This window comes from Plectropomus leopardus, chromosome 10 (assembly GCF_008729295.1).
Source record: "Plectropomus leopardus isolate mb chromosome 10, YSFRI_Pleo_2.0, whole genome shotgun sequence".
Taxonomy (NCBI): domain Eukaryota; kingdom Metazoa; phylum Chordata; class Actinopteri; order Perciformes; family Serranidae; genus Plectropomus; species Plectropomus leopardus.
Genome location: NC_056472.1, coordinates 26,710,592 through 26,733,184, shown reverse-complemented (window position 1 = coordinate 26,733,184; position 22,593 = coordinate 26,710,592). Strand labels below are relative to the sequence as shown.

The 22,593-nt window shown below is 40.2% G+C and overlaps 1 protein-coding gene and 1 long non-coding RNA gene across 2 annotated transcripts in view; one reads left to right on the top strand and one right to left on the bottom strand.

The window, feature by feature from the left end:
- The window catches only part of cerkl (ceramide kinase-like), a 34,388-nt gene extending 11,981 nt beyond the window's left edge, over positions 1-22,407 (top strand). The window contains 13 exon segments of the mRNA XM_042495171.1: positions 7,335-7,466; positions 8,481-8,483; positions 8,683-8,726; positions 8,729-8,751; positions 11,623-11,753; positions 11,847-11,921; positions 14,689-14,866; positions 16,192-16,239; positions 16,479-16,504; positions 16,619-16,727; positions 16,832-16,928; positions 20,846-21,042; positions 21,851-22,407. Of these exon segments, the coding sequence (XP_042351105.1) occupies positions 7,335-7,466; positions 8,481-8,483; positions 8,683-8,726; positions 8,729-8,751; positions 11,623-11,753; positions 11,847-11,921; positions 14,689-14,866; positions 16,192-16,239; positions 16,479-16,504; positions 16,619-16,727; positions 16,832-16,928; positions 20,846-21,042; positions 21,851-21,929 (1,142 nt within the window). The 3' untranslated portion in view covers positions 21,930-22,407.
- Positions 11,666-14,773, bottom strand: LOC121949478. The gene is made up of 3 exons (XR_006106237.1): positions 14,694-14,773; positions 13,601-13,691; positions 11,666-11,747 (listed from the first exon to the last, which is right to left on the bottom strand). It is a non-coding gene; the product is annotated as an uncharacterized LOC121949478 (long non-coding RNA).
- Positions 22,408-22,593: the final 186 nt, after the last annotated feature.

The window sequence follows — 22,593 nt, the reverse complement described above, 5'->3', positions numbered from 1 at the left end:
TAAAGTACCAAAAAAGGTACCGCTACTGAATTCAAGGTACCACCACTGGAACAGATATTGGTCCAACTCCACACTACCTGCTCGGCACCACACAGCACACAGACAAGTAAAGAAAGTGAAGGAGCCAGATTTTGTTTCATCAGGTCCATACAAACATGACTCCAAATTAATGTTAATCCATGTCTGCTGGATAAAGACTTACATAAATGAGTGTAAATAAGCAGCCTCTTGCTAACACGTTCACCAACAACTTTATAAGGAGACAGTGTGTTGTGTTTACGGCTTGTGCAGGTAAAGTTAATCTGAACTTTATAACTCCCTCGGTTGCTGTATTCCGTCGTATCTTTTTGTGTCTTTTATGATTTTTTTCCATATAAAAAAGTGGCATAACTTCAGCAACAGCAACTTCAACTTGTACCTCAAATTCTTCATGATGGGACCAGTTTGATAAAGTCCAGGGTGTTGCTGCGGACTGGCGTTCCCACACGCTGCTCTCCCAGGTGCACTGTAGTGGGCGGCGCCTGGCTGACACTTAACACACAATAGAAATGTTAGAGTGCTGTTGGTGTGTATGGATTTAACTTTAACACACAAAACACACTCTCTACATTTCGGGTTTTCTTTGTCGACTACAACAGAGACGTTACAAGCTCCTCCATAAATGAGGAGGTCAAAGGTCAAACACACACTACCGCCGTACTGTCACCATGGCATCGGTCTGACACATTATCGCTGGTCACCTGTCTGTCTGTCCGTCTCTCCGTCCATCAAACCAGATTACCCACGAGGCCCTGCAGCAAAGTCACAACTTCTTTAAGTGTTTGTCTTCACGCACACATGAATGGCTCACAGGTCGTGTGTCAGCTCGTGTGGTCACACCGCACATCAAACTGTGACGGCTTTTGTGACTTTACACACCGCGGCGGAGGAGTCTGTGTGTGTGTGTGCGCAGAAGGTAAACAGTCAGCCACTCTGCCGCTGTGCGGACATTAAGCCTATTTTCCAGCCAGAGGTCAGGGTGAAAAGCACATTGTTGTGTGAATCGTGGCGTCGCGAAGCGGGCAGTCCCGCCACTGCCGACACCACCGCCACTTCTTAACCTTCAGGCCCAAACATTCAGCCTCACAAAGGCGAGCAGAGAGCAGACACTCTTCAAGAGCGTTATTTGCTGTATGTAGCAGCTGCAGAACGCTGTGCGGAGAGTGAATGGCAGTCGGTGACAAAAGGCGAGCAGTGACGCTGTATAGAGTCTGTTTCCAGACACGCAGTCAGACGGCGGGATGGATTGACTGCAGTTGTTTAACAGCACAACAGACTGACAGGCCGGCGACGGCAGAGCTGACTGGGACGGACAGACTGAGCTTGCCTAGGTCACCAGCGGCCGCCACGACTCCTCCCAGATCAATTGTCTTGTCAATCTGATGCCAGTTTTGCGCTCGCTTACAGAGCTGTCAGTTTAGGTTCACAGAGACAAAGTGAGGTCAGTCCGGTGGGACTGTAAAGTGTGCTGAGGTCAAAATTACGCCGTAAACATCAGCGCAGGAATTTGGTTTGATATCATTTTATCAAATCCAAATCCTTTCGTACCGTTTAAAGAATCTTATAGTTCCAGTTATCAAGTAACTAAAACAACTCTAACTCAAAGTCTAATCACCTTTTCTTGGCTGAAAAGGCAAAAACACAATTTTCAGTGTTAGCCTAAGTCATGATTATCCTGAGATGAGCAGAATAATTTAGCTAAAATGGAAACAGGCATTTTCCGAGTGCAAACAGAAAAGTTCTTTGGGAGTCCACAGGACTGTTTAGGAAACGCCTTCAGTCTGTCTTCATGTCTGTCCTTGATTTTCTGTTAATTAAATGTATGACACATTCAAGTAACAGTTTTAGCCCTCTGTACTTCACCAACTACAAACTTCAAATGTTTAGGGTCCTGATTAATTACTATGAAGTTGATCAGATCAAAGTATTCAAAAAACAATGCAACTTTATTCTTATGATAATATTATTAATATTAGAAATATTATTTTTTGCAGCTTTATTATTTTATTATTTGTGATGTTATCGTTCCGATTCTTTTCTTCATTAATCGACTGGTCTACAAAATGTCATTCTCTGGGTCCCTGGGTGACATCTTTAAATGTCTTGTTTTGTCTGACCAACAATCAGAAACACAAGGATACTCAAAATCCTCATAATGGAAAAGGGACTCGAAAATGGATGTTATATTTTATGAAATATTACTTGAACAATAAATTAATTATCTGAATAGCTCAAAATAGCTATCAGATTGACTAGTTGTTTAAGATCTAATTGTAATTTTTCTCTCAAACATCAAAATCTAAACACACTAAGTCACTAAGACTGCAGTAATAAAAACAACAATATATGTTTTCCTAATGACGTTACTGCTGACACATGACTAACACAACCTGGTGTATCAAACAGCGGGCACTGATCTAGTTTATCTCTGTTAACATGAAGGGACAGTTCAGTCTGACGCCTCTATAAACTCCATTATGGCCTCTATGGTGTGTGTGTGTGTGTGTGTGTGTGTGTGTGTGTGTGTGTGTGTGTGTGTGTGTGTGTGTGTGTGTGTGTGTGTGCAGCTCTGTGTTACATATTAACCGGTGTATCCATGAGGTCCGCGAGTGTCTCCATAGCGACTCGAGGAGAGGTCTGTCTCTGTCTTTCATATTCAGGTAAAGGGCTACAGGGATTTCCAGAACAATACTTTCTATGCTTACTTTGGTTGGACTTAAAGACAAGTGTTTGCGGTGATTTCTTTAAAGTTTAAACATAGTTTTTGCCAGACTCCAAAATTTCATAAATCTGTATTAGGGAGGTGATGAATGAAATGTTTTTCATAACTGAAAATCACACTCTACATGACAAATATTAGCATTTCTCTCTATTATCATTTTCTCTGGTGTCTGTCAGACACTTAAAATGTATCATTTCAGGTAATCTGATTAAACTGGATGTTAAAAGCCTTTAATTGATGATTTCTGTCTGCTGACCTCAGATGCACCAAATTATCATCTGTTTTTATCATCAACATCCAGCAGCTTCAGTCTTTAGTCCTCTGTCAGAAACTCAACACTTCTCCCTGACAACACTGGGATTGTTTACTATGGTAACGTTTTAGCAGCTCCATAGCAACCTGCTGCTGGCCGAGGCACGGAGATGATCTGATGGATATTTGATCTCTCTGCATGTACCTGTCTGCATGTCGTCTTAGAAAAATATCCAAAGTGAATGACCTCATCCTATGAGACTGTTTATGTGTGTTTGTGTGTGTGTGTGTGTGTGTGTGTGTGTGTGTGTGTGTGTGTGTGTGTGTTAGAGAGAGAGAGAGAGAAAGAGAGTGCGCCTCAACCATACATCACTGCTTTGAGAGAAACAGAGAGTGTCCATTTTAGGCATTTAGAATCATTATAGGACTAACAATAACTATTTTAAATAATAATTACATGTTATTTATAACATTTTTTGTTGGATATGTTATAGCCTCTTTTAAATTTATATTTCACTAAAAATGTTGAATATTATGCCCTCAATGTCAATTTTTCACTATGGTATCCAAAATGTTATCACATATTGATATTTTACAAGGTATTGTACGAGCTTTACCCGACTCAGAACAATGCCAGGCGAAACAGATTTGGCTGTTATTTATTATTAACAATTATTTATTTATTTTTTTTTTTTTTTTTACATATATAAAGTTTAAATGGGGCTCAGCAGCAGTTCAGTGTGACAGCAGCATTCAGTTAATATAGTAAAAAAGCTATGGACGCTGCCTACGGATCAGCAGTGTGCAACCTTTACGCCAACGCTAGATATCAAACAAAAGCCAGAGACTGTCATATTTATTGTAAATTCACCACTTTTAAGAAAAAGAGAGAAGATTATGTTATATCGGAACCACTCTTCATCTGTGACGCTGCCTGCATCTATGCAGCAGTCTGTACCAAAGAGGAGTGTGAAAGTAAAGAGCACTCACTCCGCCACAAAATCTGGGGACCAAAACAAGCACACACTGCACAGCACATTGACCAGAAAAAAAGACAAAACAAAACAACTGCTCGACTTGGAGAAATCTCAGTCTACTGAGGGGTCTCCGACTGTATTGTATTGTATCGAAATTAGAAACTACTTTGACAGTTTTGGTGCTAATGGGGCAGTTGCATGCTAAAAGACTTCAACCCCATAAACTGTGCAACAGTCGCTGCTGCTGCTGCTGTGACTCTAATGTCATACTGGGTCCAGAGGTGGACATGTCGAGTCATTTTTATTAATTTCAGAAACAAAGTTATGTTGTCAAGTCATGTTAGAAGAGAGGAACAGGCAATAAATGAGAGGAAGAGTGGCAATGACAGAAAAAAGCAATTTAAACAAGAAAAATTAAAGTTGATTTACTGATTGTTTCAGTACTGTAATGCAAAAATACTACTTTCAGCTGATCATCTTTAGAGACAATTTTAGTCTATTTTGCATTCATTCATTACATCCACTCAAACAACAGGGTCATCCCACATTAAACGCAAACAACACGTGAGTGAGTCATCCGTCTTATTTGTCTAATTTTCCTGGTTCTTCAGATGAGGTGGAAACGCAAACATCACTGTTCAAAAGGGACTTTTATTTCCTGAGTTTAGGGACGTTGGTTCCATAGTTTCCTGGAACAGTTTGATCATAAATGGCTAATTGGTTTCTAGTTCATGCTGGCTCCGAGTGCTGCCTTGGGACCTTGTCTATGTCTGGCGGTTATAGGGGCCCCAAGAGCCATCCTAAGCCTTTGTTCCACCCCGGCTCCTAGTATCATCCTGGGTTCTTGAGGATAAAGCAGCTGCAAGTACCTTACTGTTCTCATGGATGTGACTCTCGTGAAACAAGGGTAGAAACTCAAATTTAACCCTTTGAAGCCTGCGCAAACTAGCCGGATTTCTTTCAGGAACGTAGGAAGAAGGCAATGGGCAACTTTACAAGAAATGACCCCTCAAAATAAAAAAAAAATAATAAAATTAAAAAGATTTCTGAAAATTAGCAAACAAACAAAAACAAGGAAAACAAAACAAAAGTGCTACATATTACATAACATACCTTGAGATAAATAATTCTAATTATCATGAATGTCATTTTCAGGACATATTTCCCCATTAATTTTTTATTTATCTATTTATTGATATTTTCAAATAATTCTCTGTCTTGCTTGGTGTCTAAAACACAGCACAAGAAAGCTGATGTTGATACAGGTTTTAAAGTCCCTAAATACTGTAGTGGAATCATGTTGGTTGGAGACGTTGGGTCTACGTATTTTGGGGAGCACCAAAGAGGCGGAGCTTCTGGTAATGTAAGGGGTTGAGTTGAGAGAGGAGTGGTGGGGGGACGTTGGGTTACTCCTCACAGGAACTCCTGAACCTGGTCAGAGCTGTGGGTGTGAGTGATGGCAGGAGGTTGCTCTGTGTGTATGAGTGGGGTCATTAACAGGGCGAGGTCACAGCCTTCTGGGAGCAGATTATAGTAATGATCTGGATAATGGAGCTGGTGCTGTGTGTGTGTGTGTGTGTGTGTGTGTGTGTGTGTGTGTGTGTGTGTGTGTGTGTGTGTGTGTGTGTGTGTGCATGTGTGTATTGATCTGTGCTGGTCTTTTGGGATTTATAATGCGGTCTCTAAATCTGCCTAATGATGAGCTGTACAGGGGGTCAGGGGTGTGTGTGTGTATGTGGTTACATGGTATTGACTGCAGAGACACACACACACACACACACACACACACTGTCTGCTAGTGCTTGTGATGTAAAACAACATGCTGAATATATTTGATTCAATCAGGCTTCTTCCATGTTAAAATAGTATACAGGTGTCTTCACTGCTAAAGTCCAATCTGCAATTCATCATCCCTTCAGACTTTTACTAGCCGATTTTTTAATTTATGTAACAAAAGGGACAATACAACAGTCCCAGACCCAAAGTTACTATGTTTACTGAAATACAAAATAAAGAAAAGCAGTAAAACCTCAAATTTGAGAATCTGAAACTTGAAAAATTTTGGCAGATTGTTATAGGCATTTTTTCCACTACTATTCAACATGTAACTGACTGAACAATTGAAAGATTAATCACAAATTTAAGAATATTTCAGAAGTAGAGCAATTTATGATTCTGACAGTTAACCTTGATTATAACTCTGGTATTGTGCATTTTTTGGATTTTGATGTTTTTCGATATCTGCTTGATATTTTTTAACTACATATTTGCTTTCTTAAATACTTTGTACTGAAAATGCTGCACAGCATTTTTCCACTGGATTAATACATTTCTATCTTATCTTATCTTATCTTATCTTATCTTATCTTATGGCCTAACTAAAAATAATGAGGAAAACTAGTAGACAATTAAAAGTTTACTTAGAACTATGTTGACATTTTTGAAAATGATTTATAAATGACATGTGGCATCATCACTTGGTGGTTTTCAATTAACCCACATTATTCAAATAGAAATTTGAATACAAAACCTGCCTAATGGAAACACGTCAATTTCTAAAAAAAAATCCTATTTATCACAAAAAAGTTTTTAAGCCCGTGTGAGTGTGTATTTCAGGCAAAAAAAAAATTAAAATTTAATTTTTACTAAAAAAAATAAATTAAATTTTTTTTTTTTTTTTTCCCGATTTTATAGTTCACCTGATGCCATGACTATGCGCTTGTCAGCAGGAAGTGGCTCCCTCAGGCGTGATGCAGCAGGCGCTACAAGAGGTGTTATTGCATCACGTAACTCTTCAAAAGTTGAGCTGATCATCTGGAAGTTCTGAATCCACAATCCATTATCGCTCACATAACACGCCTATGATGCCTTTAATTGGAAATAATGACGGCTAGTGCTTTGGCTGCAATAGAAATAAACCTGCTAATGTTTTTAAGCATCCATCGCCATGCTTCTTGAAATGTTATCACGCAAGTCATCTCACAAATGTGTTTTATCGACATTTAAAAAATATCACGTAAGTTTTGTAAAAGTGTGTGATGGAAACCTTACTGAAAAGTGAAAATGAATGGGGACACTAAAGAAAAGTCAGGGATCGCCATTAACTCATTAAGATTCATCCTCTGGGAAACATGAATGTCTGCACAAAATTTCATCAAAAAGTTGTTGAGATATTTTAGTGTGGCTAAAAACAGACCATTTTCACTGCAGATTATTATGATACATGATATGATACAAAAACTACAGATGACTGGACAGACCGCCTTAACTGTTGATGCTGTGTTCTCTCTGTCTGTGTGTGTGTGTGTGTGTGTGTGTGTGTGTGTGTGTGTGTGTGTGCGCAGAGTCGAGCAGGCGTCCCAGGTATCTAAAGGTGTTCATCAACCCCAGCAGCCACAAGAAGGAGGCCGTCCACATCTACAGAGATCATGTAGCTCCGCTTTTCAAGATGGCCGACGTCCGCACTGACATCACCGGTCAGTCCGTCCACCTGTTTATTTATCTACTGACCATCTTTACAGTAAATTATAAAACCTTACAGTTAAAACACCTCAGGATGAATTTTTCCGAATGTTGTCATAACATAAAGTTATGTTAAAGTACTGTGGTTTTAAGTTTTCATTGTCGCTACTTCTTTATTGATATATGTGAAGACGGGTGTGTGTGTGTGTGTGTGTGTGTGTGTGTGTGTGTGTGTGTGTGTGTGTGTGTGTGAGTGAGTGTGTGTGTGTGTGTGTGTGTGTGTGTGTGCAGAGGAGGTCCAAAGGTCAGAGTTAATGGCAGTCTCTGGTCGCTAGGTAACCTGATACAGGGGGCGGAGCCTAGCCCATCTGTTGTGACAGGGGGACAACCTGCTCCTCTCCTCTTGTCTCCTGTCCTCTTGTTTCCTCTTTTCTCCTCCTCCTGTCCTCATCTCCTCTTCTTTCTTTGATTCCTCCATCTCCCTTTTTCTCTCTTTTCGCTCCTTCTCTCCTCTCTTCATCCCTCTCCTCTCTTTGTTTCCTCTCCTCTCCTCATCCCCTCTCTCCTTGTTTTTCTCCTGTTAATCTCCATTTTTCTCCTTGTTTCCTTTCATCTCTTCCCTGTTTTCCCTCCTCTCTTTACACCCTTTTCTTCTTATCTCCCCGCCTTTCCTTTTTTCTCCTGCTTACATCCTCTCCTCTCTTGTTTTCTCCTTTCTCCCCATTTGTCCCTGTTACTCTCTTCTCCTCCCCTTGTTCCATCACATCGTCTCATCTCTTTATCACCTGTTTTTCTCCTCATCTCCCCTCCTTCTTTCCTCCTCACATTTTTCTCCTCTCATTTTTCTCCCTTCACCCCTTTTCTCCATTTACTCTCTCGTCTCCTCTCTTCATCTCTCTTTTCTCCTTGTTTTCTCTCCTAGTCTCCTCTCTTTATCTCCCCTCTCCTCCTCCTCCCTGTTATATGTTTTTCTCTCTTCTTCTCCCTTCTCCTCCTCCTCATATCGTCCCCTCTCCTCCTCTCAGCAGATGGTGTGATATCCGTTGTCCCACTTTTTTTTTTTTTTTTTTTGGCAGCCATGGAACTCACACTTGTGTACATGTGACCACACACATACATAAACACTCTGTCTCTGTCCATCTAAATGTCTCTCCATCTGTTTTCCCTCTCCCTTTCTCCTCTGTCCTCCTGTCTGTCTCTCTCTCTCTCCTCCTGTCTGTCTCTCTCCAGTGACGGAGAGGAAGGGTCATGCTCTCTCGGTGATGAAGGAATGCAATGCAAGCTGGATGAATATGACGGGTTAGTTTACTCTCATCTTCTTCTCCCTTTCACCATCTCTTTCTTGTGATTTCAATTTTTTTAAATCTACCACTCTTATGCCCAGAAGATGAAGAAAATCCCTGCTATAAATTAGGTCTACTGCAGTATTTTACAAATGAAATTCAGTTTATTTTAAAATTTAGATGTTATTCTTTCATGTAAATAAGATTGATGACTTTCTGCACTCAATACAGCTGATTTTTTTCTGCCAAATATACAGGCAGTAAGTTACTATTGTAGCGTAAAAAGTATTGTATTAGGAAGAAACAGCTGCAGTCTAAATGTTTATTGTTATATTGACATATAACAACATTTCAAGGTCAGAGTTTAGTGTTTGCAGAAGAATCAAAAGTGATCATGAGATTTAGAGTTTAGGTATTTTTCCTGGGAAACAAGGCAGTTTTTGGCCTAAATGGCCTCATTGACCATTTGAGGGTTCCTACAGTCGTGGAAAAGTTATGAAATGAAAAAACCCATTTTCCAGGCCTCCAAAAGAGGGGTGGCCTTGATGTTTTGTTAAGTACATTTATGTGACGGTCTGCTCTGTTGACATATGAAGCAGCTGTTGTACGAGCAAGTAAAGTTGTCATAACGCTTGCAGTTTCCTTATCTGCCAATGCTGGCAAAAGGATGTTTAATAACGTGTGGCTGTGTCACTTTGTAGACCTACATTTCTTACTCCTTAGATAAAGGCATGGAAATTGGGGTAAAATGTTCTAGAAAAGTCATGGAAAAGTTTGGAAAATTCATCAGTAAAAATGAGTGGGAACCCTGTCATCCATTTAGCCCCATCTTTAGTTAGTGTATAATAATATAATATAATTATTTAATTCATTGATATATTAATGGTGTTTTTATAATGCCACTAACAACTAGATAATTACATCAAAGTTAAGAAATAATTTACTTCAAGTAAAACATAAGTTTATATGAAATAGTTAGGTCCCTTTCATTAAATAAAGATAAAGTTGTAAAATAAAGATCCAGAGTTTACATCAAAGGTGCTCAAACTGTGACATCATCCCTCTATAACAACCTGAACTGAACCAGATAATTATACTGCAGTTTACTGCAGACTGACACTAAAACACACTGACCCAGACTGATTTACACACACACACACACACACACACACACACACACACACACACACACACACAAACAGGCAGGTGAGGTCAAACGGCAACTGCTAAATGAGCTTAACTCACTAGTTAGAATTTAAAAAAAAAACAACCCCAACAACAATATGTTGTGGTACTGAAACAAATAATACAATAACTGCAAGTGCAAAAACACCAAACTCATCATTATCTGTGATGGTCTGTGTGTGTGTGTGTGTGTGTATTTGTGTTCATCTATGTATGTGTGTGAGTGTGTGTTCATGGATGTGTGTGAGCGTGTTCGTGTATGTGTGTGAGTGTGTTCATGGATGTGTGTGAGCGTGTTCGTGTATGTGTGTGAGCGTGTTCATGAATGTGTGTGAGCATGCTCATGTATGTGTGTGAGTAAGCAGCTTTTGTGCTCAGCCCTCATAAAGCTTAATGTGCTTAGAGAAGATTAGCCCAGCGTTGCTAAGCTAGCTGCTGAGTGAGTGTGTGTGTGTGTGTGTGTGTGTGTGTGTGTGTGTGTGTGTGTGTGTGTGTGTGTGTGTGTGTGTGTGTGAGGCTGCTCTGGTGAGGATTTGGTTGAAACCTACATTTGCCAATTAGGCTAGCTGTCACCGTGGCGACCGGAGCTTCAGGTAATCCCATACATAGGAGGAGGGGGCGGGGCTTGTTTACTTCACATTTGCTGCAAACACGAACTCTGAAGACAAATGGTCTCATTTTTTGATGATCTCCTAAAAAAACATGGAAAGAGCTGTCAGACAATCAAGCTGTGATAAGTATCAGTGTTTTTTTTCCTGAGTGGGTTCAGTTCAGTTTTAATCTTCATTTTATCTTATTGTCGACATCAAAGAATTTACTGTTTATTGCTATTATTTTTCTTTCTTTTTCTTAGTATTTATACCTCCCTTTGTAAAGTGTCTTTGGGGAAAAGCACTATATAAGTCTGCTTTATCATAATTATTATTATTAATGATAAACAACCAAAACCTCTCCCTCGCCTTCATAAATGTGATAAAAGTGGACAAACGCACCAAATTTCACACAAAAAATACCACATTGTGACAGTAATAATAATAAGAGTCTCAAAGTAAATGCACATCTGTAGATACAAACGATAATTTAATGTTTTCTTCCTCATTTATTATTTTTAGGTTTTGTGCACATCTGTCTATTATCACAGTTTTCAGGGCTACAGACAAGATATTTTTTAATTTAAAGAAAGAAATTGCCCAGAGTGAACCCTTAGAAACCCCCTAAGAAATGGTTGTGTCGTCACCAACCAGTATTTAAAAAAATACTATAAAATTTCATAGCCTCTCTAAATGGTTCCAAATATTAAATGTTGTCTTTTTGTCTAAAAAAAAAATCTAAAAAAGAAATCTAAAAAAAGTGTAAACAAGGCTATGACTGTGACATTAGTGTCAGTGTTACGTACATGACGCAGACCTGTTCAGTGCTGCTGTGTCAGTCAGGAGATAATCAGCAATAGTCTGTGGAGAAGTCACGCCCTCTGCTGGATGACCATGACGTTGAGGACACCTGTTCAAGGCGTCAAAAATAACTCACTTCTATGAGTGTTCACTGGATTTCCTGTCTGCCATCAGAAGCAAAGATCAGTGAAAAATGTCTTAAACGTCACAATAAAAGTCCAGTGGATAGTTTTGTTTTAACCTGGATGACTGAGAGACAACTCTGCAAAGACAAATAATTATCTACCTGTCTGTCTCCAACTGTCTGTCAGGGTGGTGTGTGTCGGCGGGGACGGTTCAGTGGCGGAGCTGTGTCACGCGCTGGTCCTCAGAGCTCAGCTGGATGCCAATTCGCCAAAGAAACCAGTAAAACCAGTGCTGCCACTTGGAATCATTCCTGCAGGTGAGAGAAAGGAAACACCCTCATATAGATCTATACACTATAGACAACACTGTACAGACACACACACACAGAAAAGTCTGTCCGTCTTTACAGGTTCTACAGACGTGGTTTCCTGTTCTGTTCATGGAGTCAGAGATCCAGTCACTGCCGCGCTGCACATCGTCCTGGGTAGGTTCTACCTGTTCCTGGATGGCATCTACTTATCCTCGCTCTATAGTCTAACTGACCTGGGTGGGGTCTACTTATTCTAAATATTTAGTTGGGTCATCTTGGAAGTGTTCTGCCTGTTGTAGATTTACAAGCACATAATGTGTGGGTTCTGCCTGTTCTAGATCTATGGTCACTTTAACACGCTGGGGTTTTCCTCATCTAGATATACAGCCATGTTGTCCTGGGTGGGTTCTACCTGTTCCAGATCTATCGGCATGTTGTTTCGAGCAGCTTCTACCTCTGCTGTCTCATCGCCCTTTGCTGCTTCTACCTGCTATAAATCTGTACTCATGTTAGTCTGGGTGGATTCTACTTGTCCTCGATCTACAGTCATCTTCCCATCGTTGCTCAAATTTAATTTTACTTCAGGTGGCTCACAGGGAGCCAATCAGGAGCTTGTGTTCTTGCTGAGCTGTGCTGTGATTGGCTGGTGGTCAGACTGATTGAGAACAAACAGACACACAGACAGACAGACTGTGTGGACGGACTCCGGAGGCCGCGGATGGACAGATGTCTAACAGGAGGATCACTTTCACTCTAAATCACAGGTTCGCTCTGCTCGCTGTAGCCCCGCCCCCCTTCACCTGTCAGGTAATCCTGTCGACCAATCAGCTGTCAGCAGAGCGGGCTGCTGTGTTTGAATTGTGTTGAGGGGCTGTGGTGAGATGGTGGTTCGTTAACACTAATTAACACTCAGAGCTCTGTGTGTGTGTGTGTGTGTGTGTGTGTGTGTGTGCGTGTGTGACAGATGGAGTATTCAGTGGTACATACAGTTCATGCTATAATTCCTGAACAATAGAAAACAGTAATTTCCCAGGCAGGAAGCTTTTCCCACGAGCACCAGGTGACTCCAGGTGAGTTCAGATGTGTTCACAACAGCAGGTGAACACATCTGAACTCTGTGGTTCTGTCTACACCTGGTATTAACATGCGTTTTCAGAGATCGAATCAAATGTGGAGAGCGCTAAATACAAGTGTAAACAACCACCAATGGTGGACATTGGACAATGGACACATGGTGATCCGATCTGATGAGTCCCACTACTACGTCATCAGTGCAGGACACGGCGTTTGTTTTGGTGACAGTGAGCTTCATCTTAACCATTTTATGTTGAGTCCTACAGCAAAATTAGCATTTAATGTTATGACCAGTATGATAACAAGAAACTTCAACATGATGGTGTATGATGAGTTTTTGTTCATAAAGTGTATTTATTACCTGCTGGTCAGAATAAATGTAAATCTAAGAATAAATATAAGGTTGTACCTTTAAGAAACGCTGCAGGTTTGATCTCAGTGACACACTGACTGTGAGACTGACCCTCTCTCTCTCTCTCTCTCTCTCTCTCTCTCTCTCTCACTCTCACACACACACACACACACACACACACACACACACACACACACACACACACACACACACACACACACACACACACACACACACACACACACACACACACACGCCATATGGAGAGGAAATCAGATTCTATCCAGAGAGACAGACAGGCTAACAGTGAGACAGACAGGTGGAGAGACAACAGTTCAGTAGGTTACAGCAGCAGGTATGTGGCCAGATGGCGCGCTTGCTTTGTGTGTGTGTGTGTGTGTGTGTGTGTGTGTGTGTAGCATCTTACTGAATGATCTTGATGGTGAAATGAGGTCGATGAGGTTGGCTATATTTTCATTCCAGTTACTTCTGTGGTTTGCGCTGCGTTCGTTCACGGGCTGTAGGAAAATACACAGTAATAAATAACAGTAGAAGGTAAACTTACTGGACAAATATTTCAGCCTCATCTCCTCATCTTGTGGCCTCCGTCAGCTAATCGACGGAGTTTGACAGTTTTAAGGGATTTCAACACGTTTCATGTTTGTGTTGACTTAAAAGAAGAAACAGTCAAATCATTTAAAGTCAGTTAAATTCATCTTCTTGCTGGAAAACATTAAAAGGGACAAATTGTGTTTTAATCTTCACTTTGAGAGACAAATTTGTCCTAAATCTGCTGCGTCAGAGACAGGTCAAACTGGGGCAGGGATCCCACGGATCCATAAAAAGACTTTATGGCATTAAGGCATTAAATCCATAAATCTAAATATGAGGCCTTACTTGGCATTAAAATATCTTAAACTAGTCTTTTGAAAGTCTTAAAAATGCTCAGACATAGGAAGTAGTTGTTTTTGTTGTTGCTGATCATTTTTCTCTGACATTTTTGCATTGCAAAAAAATAATGGGAAACTTTAAAAGAATAACAATACTATTTACCCAAATGTCTCTTGCACAAACATCATCCAAAAGTCATGTTTTATGTTACAATATTTATTTTAAAAAATAAAGCAAAGTTCTCCGTGACGTTAAGTAACTGATGTCAGATCATGCTTTTTTTCCTTTAGTATTGGCTGCAGTAAAATTGGTCTTAAATTTTATTCCAAGTGACATTAAAGTCTTAAATCCCACCAGCTGTTGGAGGAACGCTGCTGGACTGATACACACCCAGAGACTGGTCACTCGACTGCAGTGTCATTTATAGATATCAACACACACACTCTCGACCTCTTTCTGTCACTCATATTTGGCGTGCTGCTCCTCATCAATATTAATAAATGTCTCACCATAGGAACACTTGGCCCTCTCACAGGCTGTCCACGAGGAGGGTCCTGATTTTAATAAATATTCATAAATAAAAATAATCTTTCGTCAGTATTTAATCTCTCCGTCTGTCTTCAGGTCACCTGCAGCAGGTGGACATGTGCAGCTTCTCGTCTCTCGGTCAGTTGGTGTGTTTCGGTTTCTCCGCCATGTTCGGCTTTGGCGGGCGGAGTTTGGCGCGGGCGGAGAAGAAGAGGTGGATGCCATCAGCGCGGCGACGAGAGTACGCTCTGGTGAAGACGTTGGCTCGACTGAGGTAACACACACGAAAACAAATACACACAATTTTGAAGTTGAAGTGATTTTAAATGTTTTTAAGGGTCAAAGGTTGGAGGTTATACGTTTTAAGACTGTAAAGACCTCTGAGATAAAACAATAATTCAGGTTAAAGAAAATGTGAAGGTACATTCACACCGTGTGGGACACGGGCTTCATCTTGAAAGGTACGTGCTCTGTTACCAAAGTGTACGCACTCAGTCCAAAAAAACGTCAGGGTGTGTGAGTGAAGCAGTGCAACAGGATCGCTAATCCAGCCTTGTGCTGCCAAGTCATACAGATCTATGCTGTTTACTCTAATAAGTTTGTCCAAATACAGTTTCCTGCTCACTGTAGCATGCACAATAACGCCAGAAACACACTGCATGCATGAGCAGCACGTGACGCCAACCTCGCCTGTGACGCTTCGGCAGGTCTGCCTGCTGTTATTTACAGATTTATAAGCACAGATTCCACTCATTTATCAAGTTGTGCAGCATTGTCAACAACACAGTCCTGCAAATCTTTCACAATAAAATGCCTTGTGTCTATAACTGGTGTGATTCTGTCGACAGAGACGTTGTGTCAGGGGACTTTTATTTTGAAACGGAAGCAAGAAAGTTTGAGTAAAAAAAAACTGTTTGTATTTTCTCATCTCTGTGAGAGATAAAGACACTGAAACTGTAATAAAATGTGGTATGGGGTCAGTATAAGTATCAAAACAGCATTTTCACTGTCTATTTCTGCTGAAAACTGCTTGTGGCCCATCAAAAAAATCAGCGAGCTCTTAGATGTGCTGCCACTGACAAAAACCTGAGATGCGCTTGATTAACGTCAGCTCACGCAGTTAACATGGGCGTTGGGAAAAAAAAAATCCGTTTTGGCGACACTCATGCACTGCTGATGCAGGCACAGTGTTTCTGGTGTAACAGAGCACATACCTCACGAGACTGCGCCCCTGTCAGAAACATTTAACACGGCGTGACATCAACTTCACACTCTCCAAAAAACTGACTTGAATTCTGTTTCTAATAAGGATGTCACCAAAGGTCACATGCCAACATTGAAAAAAGTACCATTTTGGCTGTGAAGGTGTGGTATTAGATGGAGTCTGATTCAATTTGGTACAGATGTCCAATCGAACCTCCTTGTAATTTGCAAATGTTGGCACATTTAAGATTTAATGGTGAACATGTACTTGCTGATCATTAGCATGTAAGTATTTACCTCGTTGGGATGCTGATGTTAGCGTTTAGCATCACAGAGCTGCTAGAATGGCTGCAGACTCATTCTGGTCTCTCCTTTGTCTTCTTCTGTCTCCCTCAGACCAGAAGACTGCCAGCTGTCTTTTCTACCTGAGAAGAGGTCACACAGGTGAGAAACACACACTACATTAGCACTGTATGAAACGAAACAGTACGTGGTTGTTTCAAGGCTGTGTTCCTGATTTTTGGGGCTGCCGCTTACACACTGTTGTTTTTAGTCTTGGTGCACTCAGACTTGAATGCTGTGAAATATTGTCTTTGTGTTTATAAATGTCTGTATGTCATATTGATTCTCTCCAGAAAAAACTAAACTGTCATGTTCAAATCAAAATTTGATCTCTTTCTCAGAGACCAGGACGAGGACCCGGAGTCAGGTGAGACCACTTCATGTTTGTGGACACTTGTGGACGGGAGATCACAGCTGGTTGAGATTTCTTCACCTAACCAGTTTGACTGACTGCTTTTCTTTCTGTGATTGGTCGATGCAGAGGGGGAGGAGTCCTGGACGACAACTGAGGGCCTGTATCTGAGCATCAGCGTCATGTCCATCCCCTGTCTGAGTCCACACACTCCACAAGGACTGGCTCCCAACACCAGGTACACGAGAGCAGCTTACGCCTCTGAGAACATTAACGTCAGCTGTGTCACCAAACTGCAGGTTTATTTCATCATGTTTCTCCTCCACTTCCTGTTTGTGACAGTCTGTCAAACGGCAGCGCGGCGTTGATCGCAGTGGGAAACACTTCCAGGTCCGAGTTCATCAAACACCTGAAGAGATACAGCAGCTCTAGTGGACAGGTGAGAACAGCTGTCAGTCAACACCCTCTCAATCTTTACCTCTGATTTACTCTGCAGAGGTTACCCGACTGAGTGACGGGGTTTAAAATCCAGTGTCAGAATCAACATCTTTTCAAATCTACGTCCACTTTTTTTAACATTTGACAGTATTTTAAGGCCAAAATAACCAAAACTGAAATATGTCTAATCACTTTTTCTTGGCTGAGAAGGTAGAAACGATGCAGCTTTTAGTGTCTTCACTTTTTCAGTCTAATAATCAAACAATAAAATCACAAAATGTAAATAAAGTTAATATTCTCATTCATATTTTCCTCATCAGAGAAATTCAACCATACACCTTCTGAATCAAAGTTTCTCTCTTTCACAAAGCTAACTTTAGCTTAAATACATTGTCAACTAACCATAAAATACACTTCACTCAAACTTAAGAGAAACAAAATGCTGCCTTCACGTGCTCCTTGGAAATATCATATTTCCCAGCTGTGCAGTCATAATTACGACATTCAAGTGCCCTGGTCAGAAAAAAGCACAAACATGGACGCTAGAATTAAAAAGGTTGTTTTTACATGGTTGATGTTTTACCAAAAACAAGTAGCACAGAGCTCCTTTGTGCTTCAGCGGCAGAATGAAGCACATAAAATGCACATCAGGCATTTAGTTGATGTTTGAATTCGTTACCAACTTAAATACCATTACAATTATGTATTATTTGCCTAGTTTTATGTTCCTGTTGTGTCAGTGAATAAAGGTTTAAGGTGTTGCAGGTAATTGCAACAAAAATTGGGTGCTTTAAAGTGCAAGTTTAAAATGCTTGTGCATTGTATAAGGTAAAAGTTTAATCACCTAACATGCTTTAGAGTTCAAATTTGCTTGCTTGCTACAGCTAATAGATGTATAACCTACAATGTGCAACTAATAAAAGAAGATGATAGCTACCAGGAACAAAATATCGAAATATATAACTTTTTACTGTCAATTGTTGACACTATTTCCATGATTTCCAACAAGTATCATTGAAATTTCACAATGTCCCACTCATAATTATGACTTTGAAGGGTCGTTTATGTGCTTGTAACTCGTTAATACAGCAAATACAATATCTATGAGGAGCATGTGAAGGCAGAATTAGTGTTGTTAGTTAATCCTCTGTTCCACCAATCACCAACTCTGTTTTGGTCCAAATAAACCCTTAACTGACAGAGGTAGAGGTGAAATGATGCTGTTTTCCTAGCACTCTCTATCTTTGCTGGCTGTTTTTTCAAGTCCTTTAACCTTATCCCCAACACTCGCCATGTATATCAGCTCAGCTGCCTGTTACACAATTATAGCCTGCCCTCTGGTGGCAGGAGATGTGCATTACATACATTATTTCCTCAATACTGCACCTCCACATGAGTTTGTAGAAAGAGGACGGTCTGTATTTTTGATGGTAACTTCAAGATTTTAAAAACTCTTGTAAACACCTACACTATGACACCCTTCAAAGCCGATTATCTACTGTCTAGTCCACTGGCGACGGAAAAGGAGTCTACTGCCTAATTTTACTGGATTTTTTCCAAGTTAAAAGACCTGCATATGCGCTTTAAATTTGCTAGAAAAATGGTAATTTAAGTAACTTCCACTAATCTCATAGTGTCATATTGGAGAAAAGTCCTAAATCATCCCAGTGCACTACCTGCTCAGCACCAAACATTAGACAGTAAACAAATCAGACTCTATTGTGCAGCACTTTCCATACAAGCGAAACCAGAATCATAATGTTGCAGCGAAAACGTTACGTCTTAGTCAGCATTTAATCTTAAAAGGACATTATTATATGCTAAACAACCTTAAAGGATTATTTTAACTTTAGATTAAAATGTTATCTTTAAACATTATTGCAACTTGTAGGTAAAATTAGCTAATGTTGCGGGACGATCCCTGCTAGCTTACATGCCCAACGCATCACCGTCCCGTTTAAACATTTTTCTACGTTTTGTTGTTCCAGATGTCGAGAGTTCATAAATCAGAAAAGAGACAAACTTTTCATTTTAACCAGCGACGGTCCGCTAACAGTGAAAAGATAAAAGTTACAGATATTTCTCAGACTAGGAAACGGAGCCAAAATGGCGCCGCCTGTCTTTGCTGCGTCACTCTTGACCTCCCCGTCCTGAAGGCTCCGCGGGGCGAAAATAAACACAGCGGTGTGAGAGCAGATTAGCCCGGTTCTGCCCGGCCTCAGAGACCGCACACTAACCCACTTACTATATATACCGACCGCATGGCGTTCACCGTCCGGCAGAGTAAACAGGCTGTTTACTCACCGACCTACTTCCTGTTGGTCTCCGTCCTGACGGGGACAGCTAAGAGTCAAACATGACAAGACCGGCATCGTGGTGGAGCGGCCCACACGTAACCATGACAACCCCGGTTTGAAAGTTAACCCTCACCTGAGTCAGATCTGCCAGGTGAAGAAAGCAAAGCAGAATTATCAGCTGTGTGATCTGAAGACCAAAAAAAAACAAAAAAAAACATCGAAACTACTTTCATCATCCGTTTTCTGGTGCTGCTTTCAGACATCATTCACAAGCTGTTTAACCCTTTTAGCAAAATGGTTTGATTTCTTTAAAACAGTAATTATACACCTGGCAAAAAATATTACACAAATTGCAAGAAATTGGTGATTTTCACAAGAATATTACCTGTAAATCGGGTTATTAGAAATGTATCAAAAGCTATCAAAAGACAGCTATTTTTATAATTATTCTATATTTATGTATTCAAAACTGTACACACATATTTTTCCCAGCACATTTAAATATTTTTCTTTCTTGCTTTCTTTACTTTTGCTGTTTTGCTTTTTTGTTTTTACTAAATTCTTGCTTTTTGGGGGGGTTATGTTGTTAAGTTACTCATTGCCTTCTTAATCAAACCAAAATGCTAAGGTTTTAAAGGGTTAAATTCATCAAGTGGGTCTCTACCAGAGTTACAGTAAAAGCAGCAGTAACTGAAGAAAAAGTACTAATAAAACACTGTAGGAAATACTCTATTGCAAGTAAAAGCCCTGCATTGAAAACATCACTCAGACACTACCGTATGTTTTGGGGCTGTTCAAAAGTTGATGCTTTCTGGTGTGAGATTTACACAGAATTAGTGACTAGATCTGGGTGGACAATAATATTAAAGTGGGAAGAATTCCAATTTAGGCTTTTATTTTCAACTTTTGCAAATATTAAAATACTTATTTGGAAAACAGACTGTAGCTGCAATAAAAACAGTTTAAAGTAAAATGACTCCAGTCAGACGCCTCATCTACAGAGAACTGGTTTGTTTGAAAGGGAAATAGTTAACTTTCCAATAAGGCTTCAGTCTTTATTTACAAAGTAATTAGTAACTTAAGATGTCAAATTAACTAATTGGAGTAAAAACTATGATATTTTCCTCAGACAAATACAGTATAAACATAAAGTGTCATGAAATGGAAATACAGAGTACAAATACCTCCATTTTTTACAGAAGTACTGTACTTTAGTAGATGTTGTAATTACATTTTACTTCTGGATGATTGTTGTTAGACAGACTACAGAAATGGTGAATCTGTCCTCCAACATAATTTTATTCTATTTAAAAAAAAAAAAAATTAAACCTGAGGGGAAAAGTCTGTCTCTCCGTCTGTCTCTCCGGCTGTCTCTCTGTCTGTCTGTTGGTCTTTGCTCCCCCCTGTTGGAGCATCATGGTGTGACAGTAGAGGCAGCAGAGGACAGTGAACAGGGACAAACCCAGTCACTCCTCCAGATAATCAAGCTTCTTAACGAGGATCTTAATGAGTCTTGACATTTAATCTGTGAGCGCGCGCACACACACACACACACACACACACACACACACACACACACACACACACACACACACACTCACACACACCTTTCTGTCTGCAGTTCAGCTTCTCATTCGTGGAGACGCACGCCGTGTCAGCGGTGAGGATCCGCCCTCGCTCTCTGACTGGCCTGTCGGAGGAGGAAAGCGAGGATGAGGGCGAGTCCAAAACTTCGCCCATCATCCAGTCGGAGGGAGCCGCCTTCCCCTGGAACATCGATGGAGAGCTGGTGGAGATCGCTAACGAAGTGCTCGTCAGGTATAAATTATAAACTTAGTACAATAATCATAAATACTGTTATTAACGGTACCTTTAATTTTAAAATTCAGAGGTACCTTTAAACTTAAAAGTCTAGTCCCAATTAAACGCCCAGTCCCGTGTACTAGCTGTGTGGTGACACATTTTGACAAATAAAGGCCTGTCTCAATTAGAGGCCCATTTCGGCTGCCATGCAGTTAATTTTATAGAAATCCTGTGGATGTATAAAACCGGGTTGTTAGCTACCTGCTCGAGTTAACACTAGCTGCTAAGATCACGCATACAAATATCTGTGTGTGTTCAAACTTTTGTCGATATGGACATACTACAAGCCAATTTGATCAGGTTTCAAAGGGTTAAGTAAATAATATGATTGTATTTCCATCTTTGCTGAGTTTTGTGTGAAAGGAATTAAAAGCCCGTCCCGTATAGACGCTCGTCCCAAACATAAGCCTGTGGAGTTGAGTGATTTAAACAAATAATAGCCCGGGTTATTAATTGAAGTTTTGTGGTAATTATTTAATACATTATTAATTAATAATTATTCTTCCAACATTTTTCTTGATAAGTGTAATTCTTGTTTAGTCTTTTAAATTAAAAAAAAAAGTTAAAATTCTTTTTTTTTAAGTCGCAGATGTCCAAGTATTAAAATTTATATCCACAAAAAAGTATCAATTAGCTGTGTGATAGTTTAACCAACAGTTATAAATACATAATATATCCACTACATACATATTACCATGCATTCAACTGTCTGGTGTGTGTATGTGTGTGTGTGTGTGTGTGTGTGTGTGTATGATCTATTCAGGGTCCACCCGAGGCTCATCACTCTATATGGCGAGGATGTGGACGAGGCCCAGTCGACCGTCTCCTGCAGCTGTATCTGAGTCCAGCAGAGGGCGTTGCTAAGCGTGCAAGACATGTCACCATGGTGACCACAGAGACTCAACACTGCCCTCTCTAGGAGTGTGTTTGAAAAGACCCACTCAGAGTGCACACTCACAGATTTGACTATTCGTAAAATTCAGGGTGCTGTTGGACCGCACTGCTCAGTTATTCAGAAGGACACTCTTGGAGCAGAGGAGCGCACTCTGTGTGGGAGACGGAGCAGCAGAGCGCCAAAAACCTCCCCACTATAAAATAGCAACAGATTTTTGCAGCTTCCTTTTTATGTTAAAGCTGCATTAATTGATTTTGATTGATTCTTGCAGGTTTAATAACCTCAAGTCAATTTGTGAGCTACCTTTGACTCCAAACTACCTGTGCTTCATGATGTAAAGATAAAGCACTTCTCAAACTGATTGATGAGGTTAAAAATGTTTTTTTTTCTAATTCAACTAAATGTTTACATTTTACTATTTTAATCACCAGCTCTTCTCAGATGATCCAATTTATGTTTTCTATTTTTTTAATATTACAATTTTCATTGTCCAGTTTCTGGTTCTGCTGCAGAGATTCATCTGTAATTTGAACAATAATCATGTGAGCTGAAAATAATTAACTGAATTTAACGCGGCGAGAAAGAGTAAAAGAGTAAAGTTTCTTTTGTGT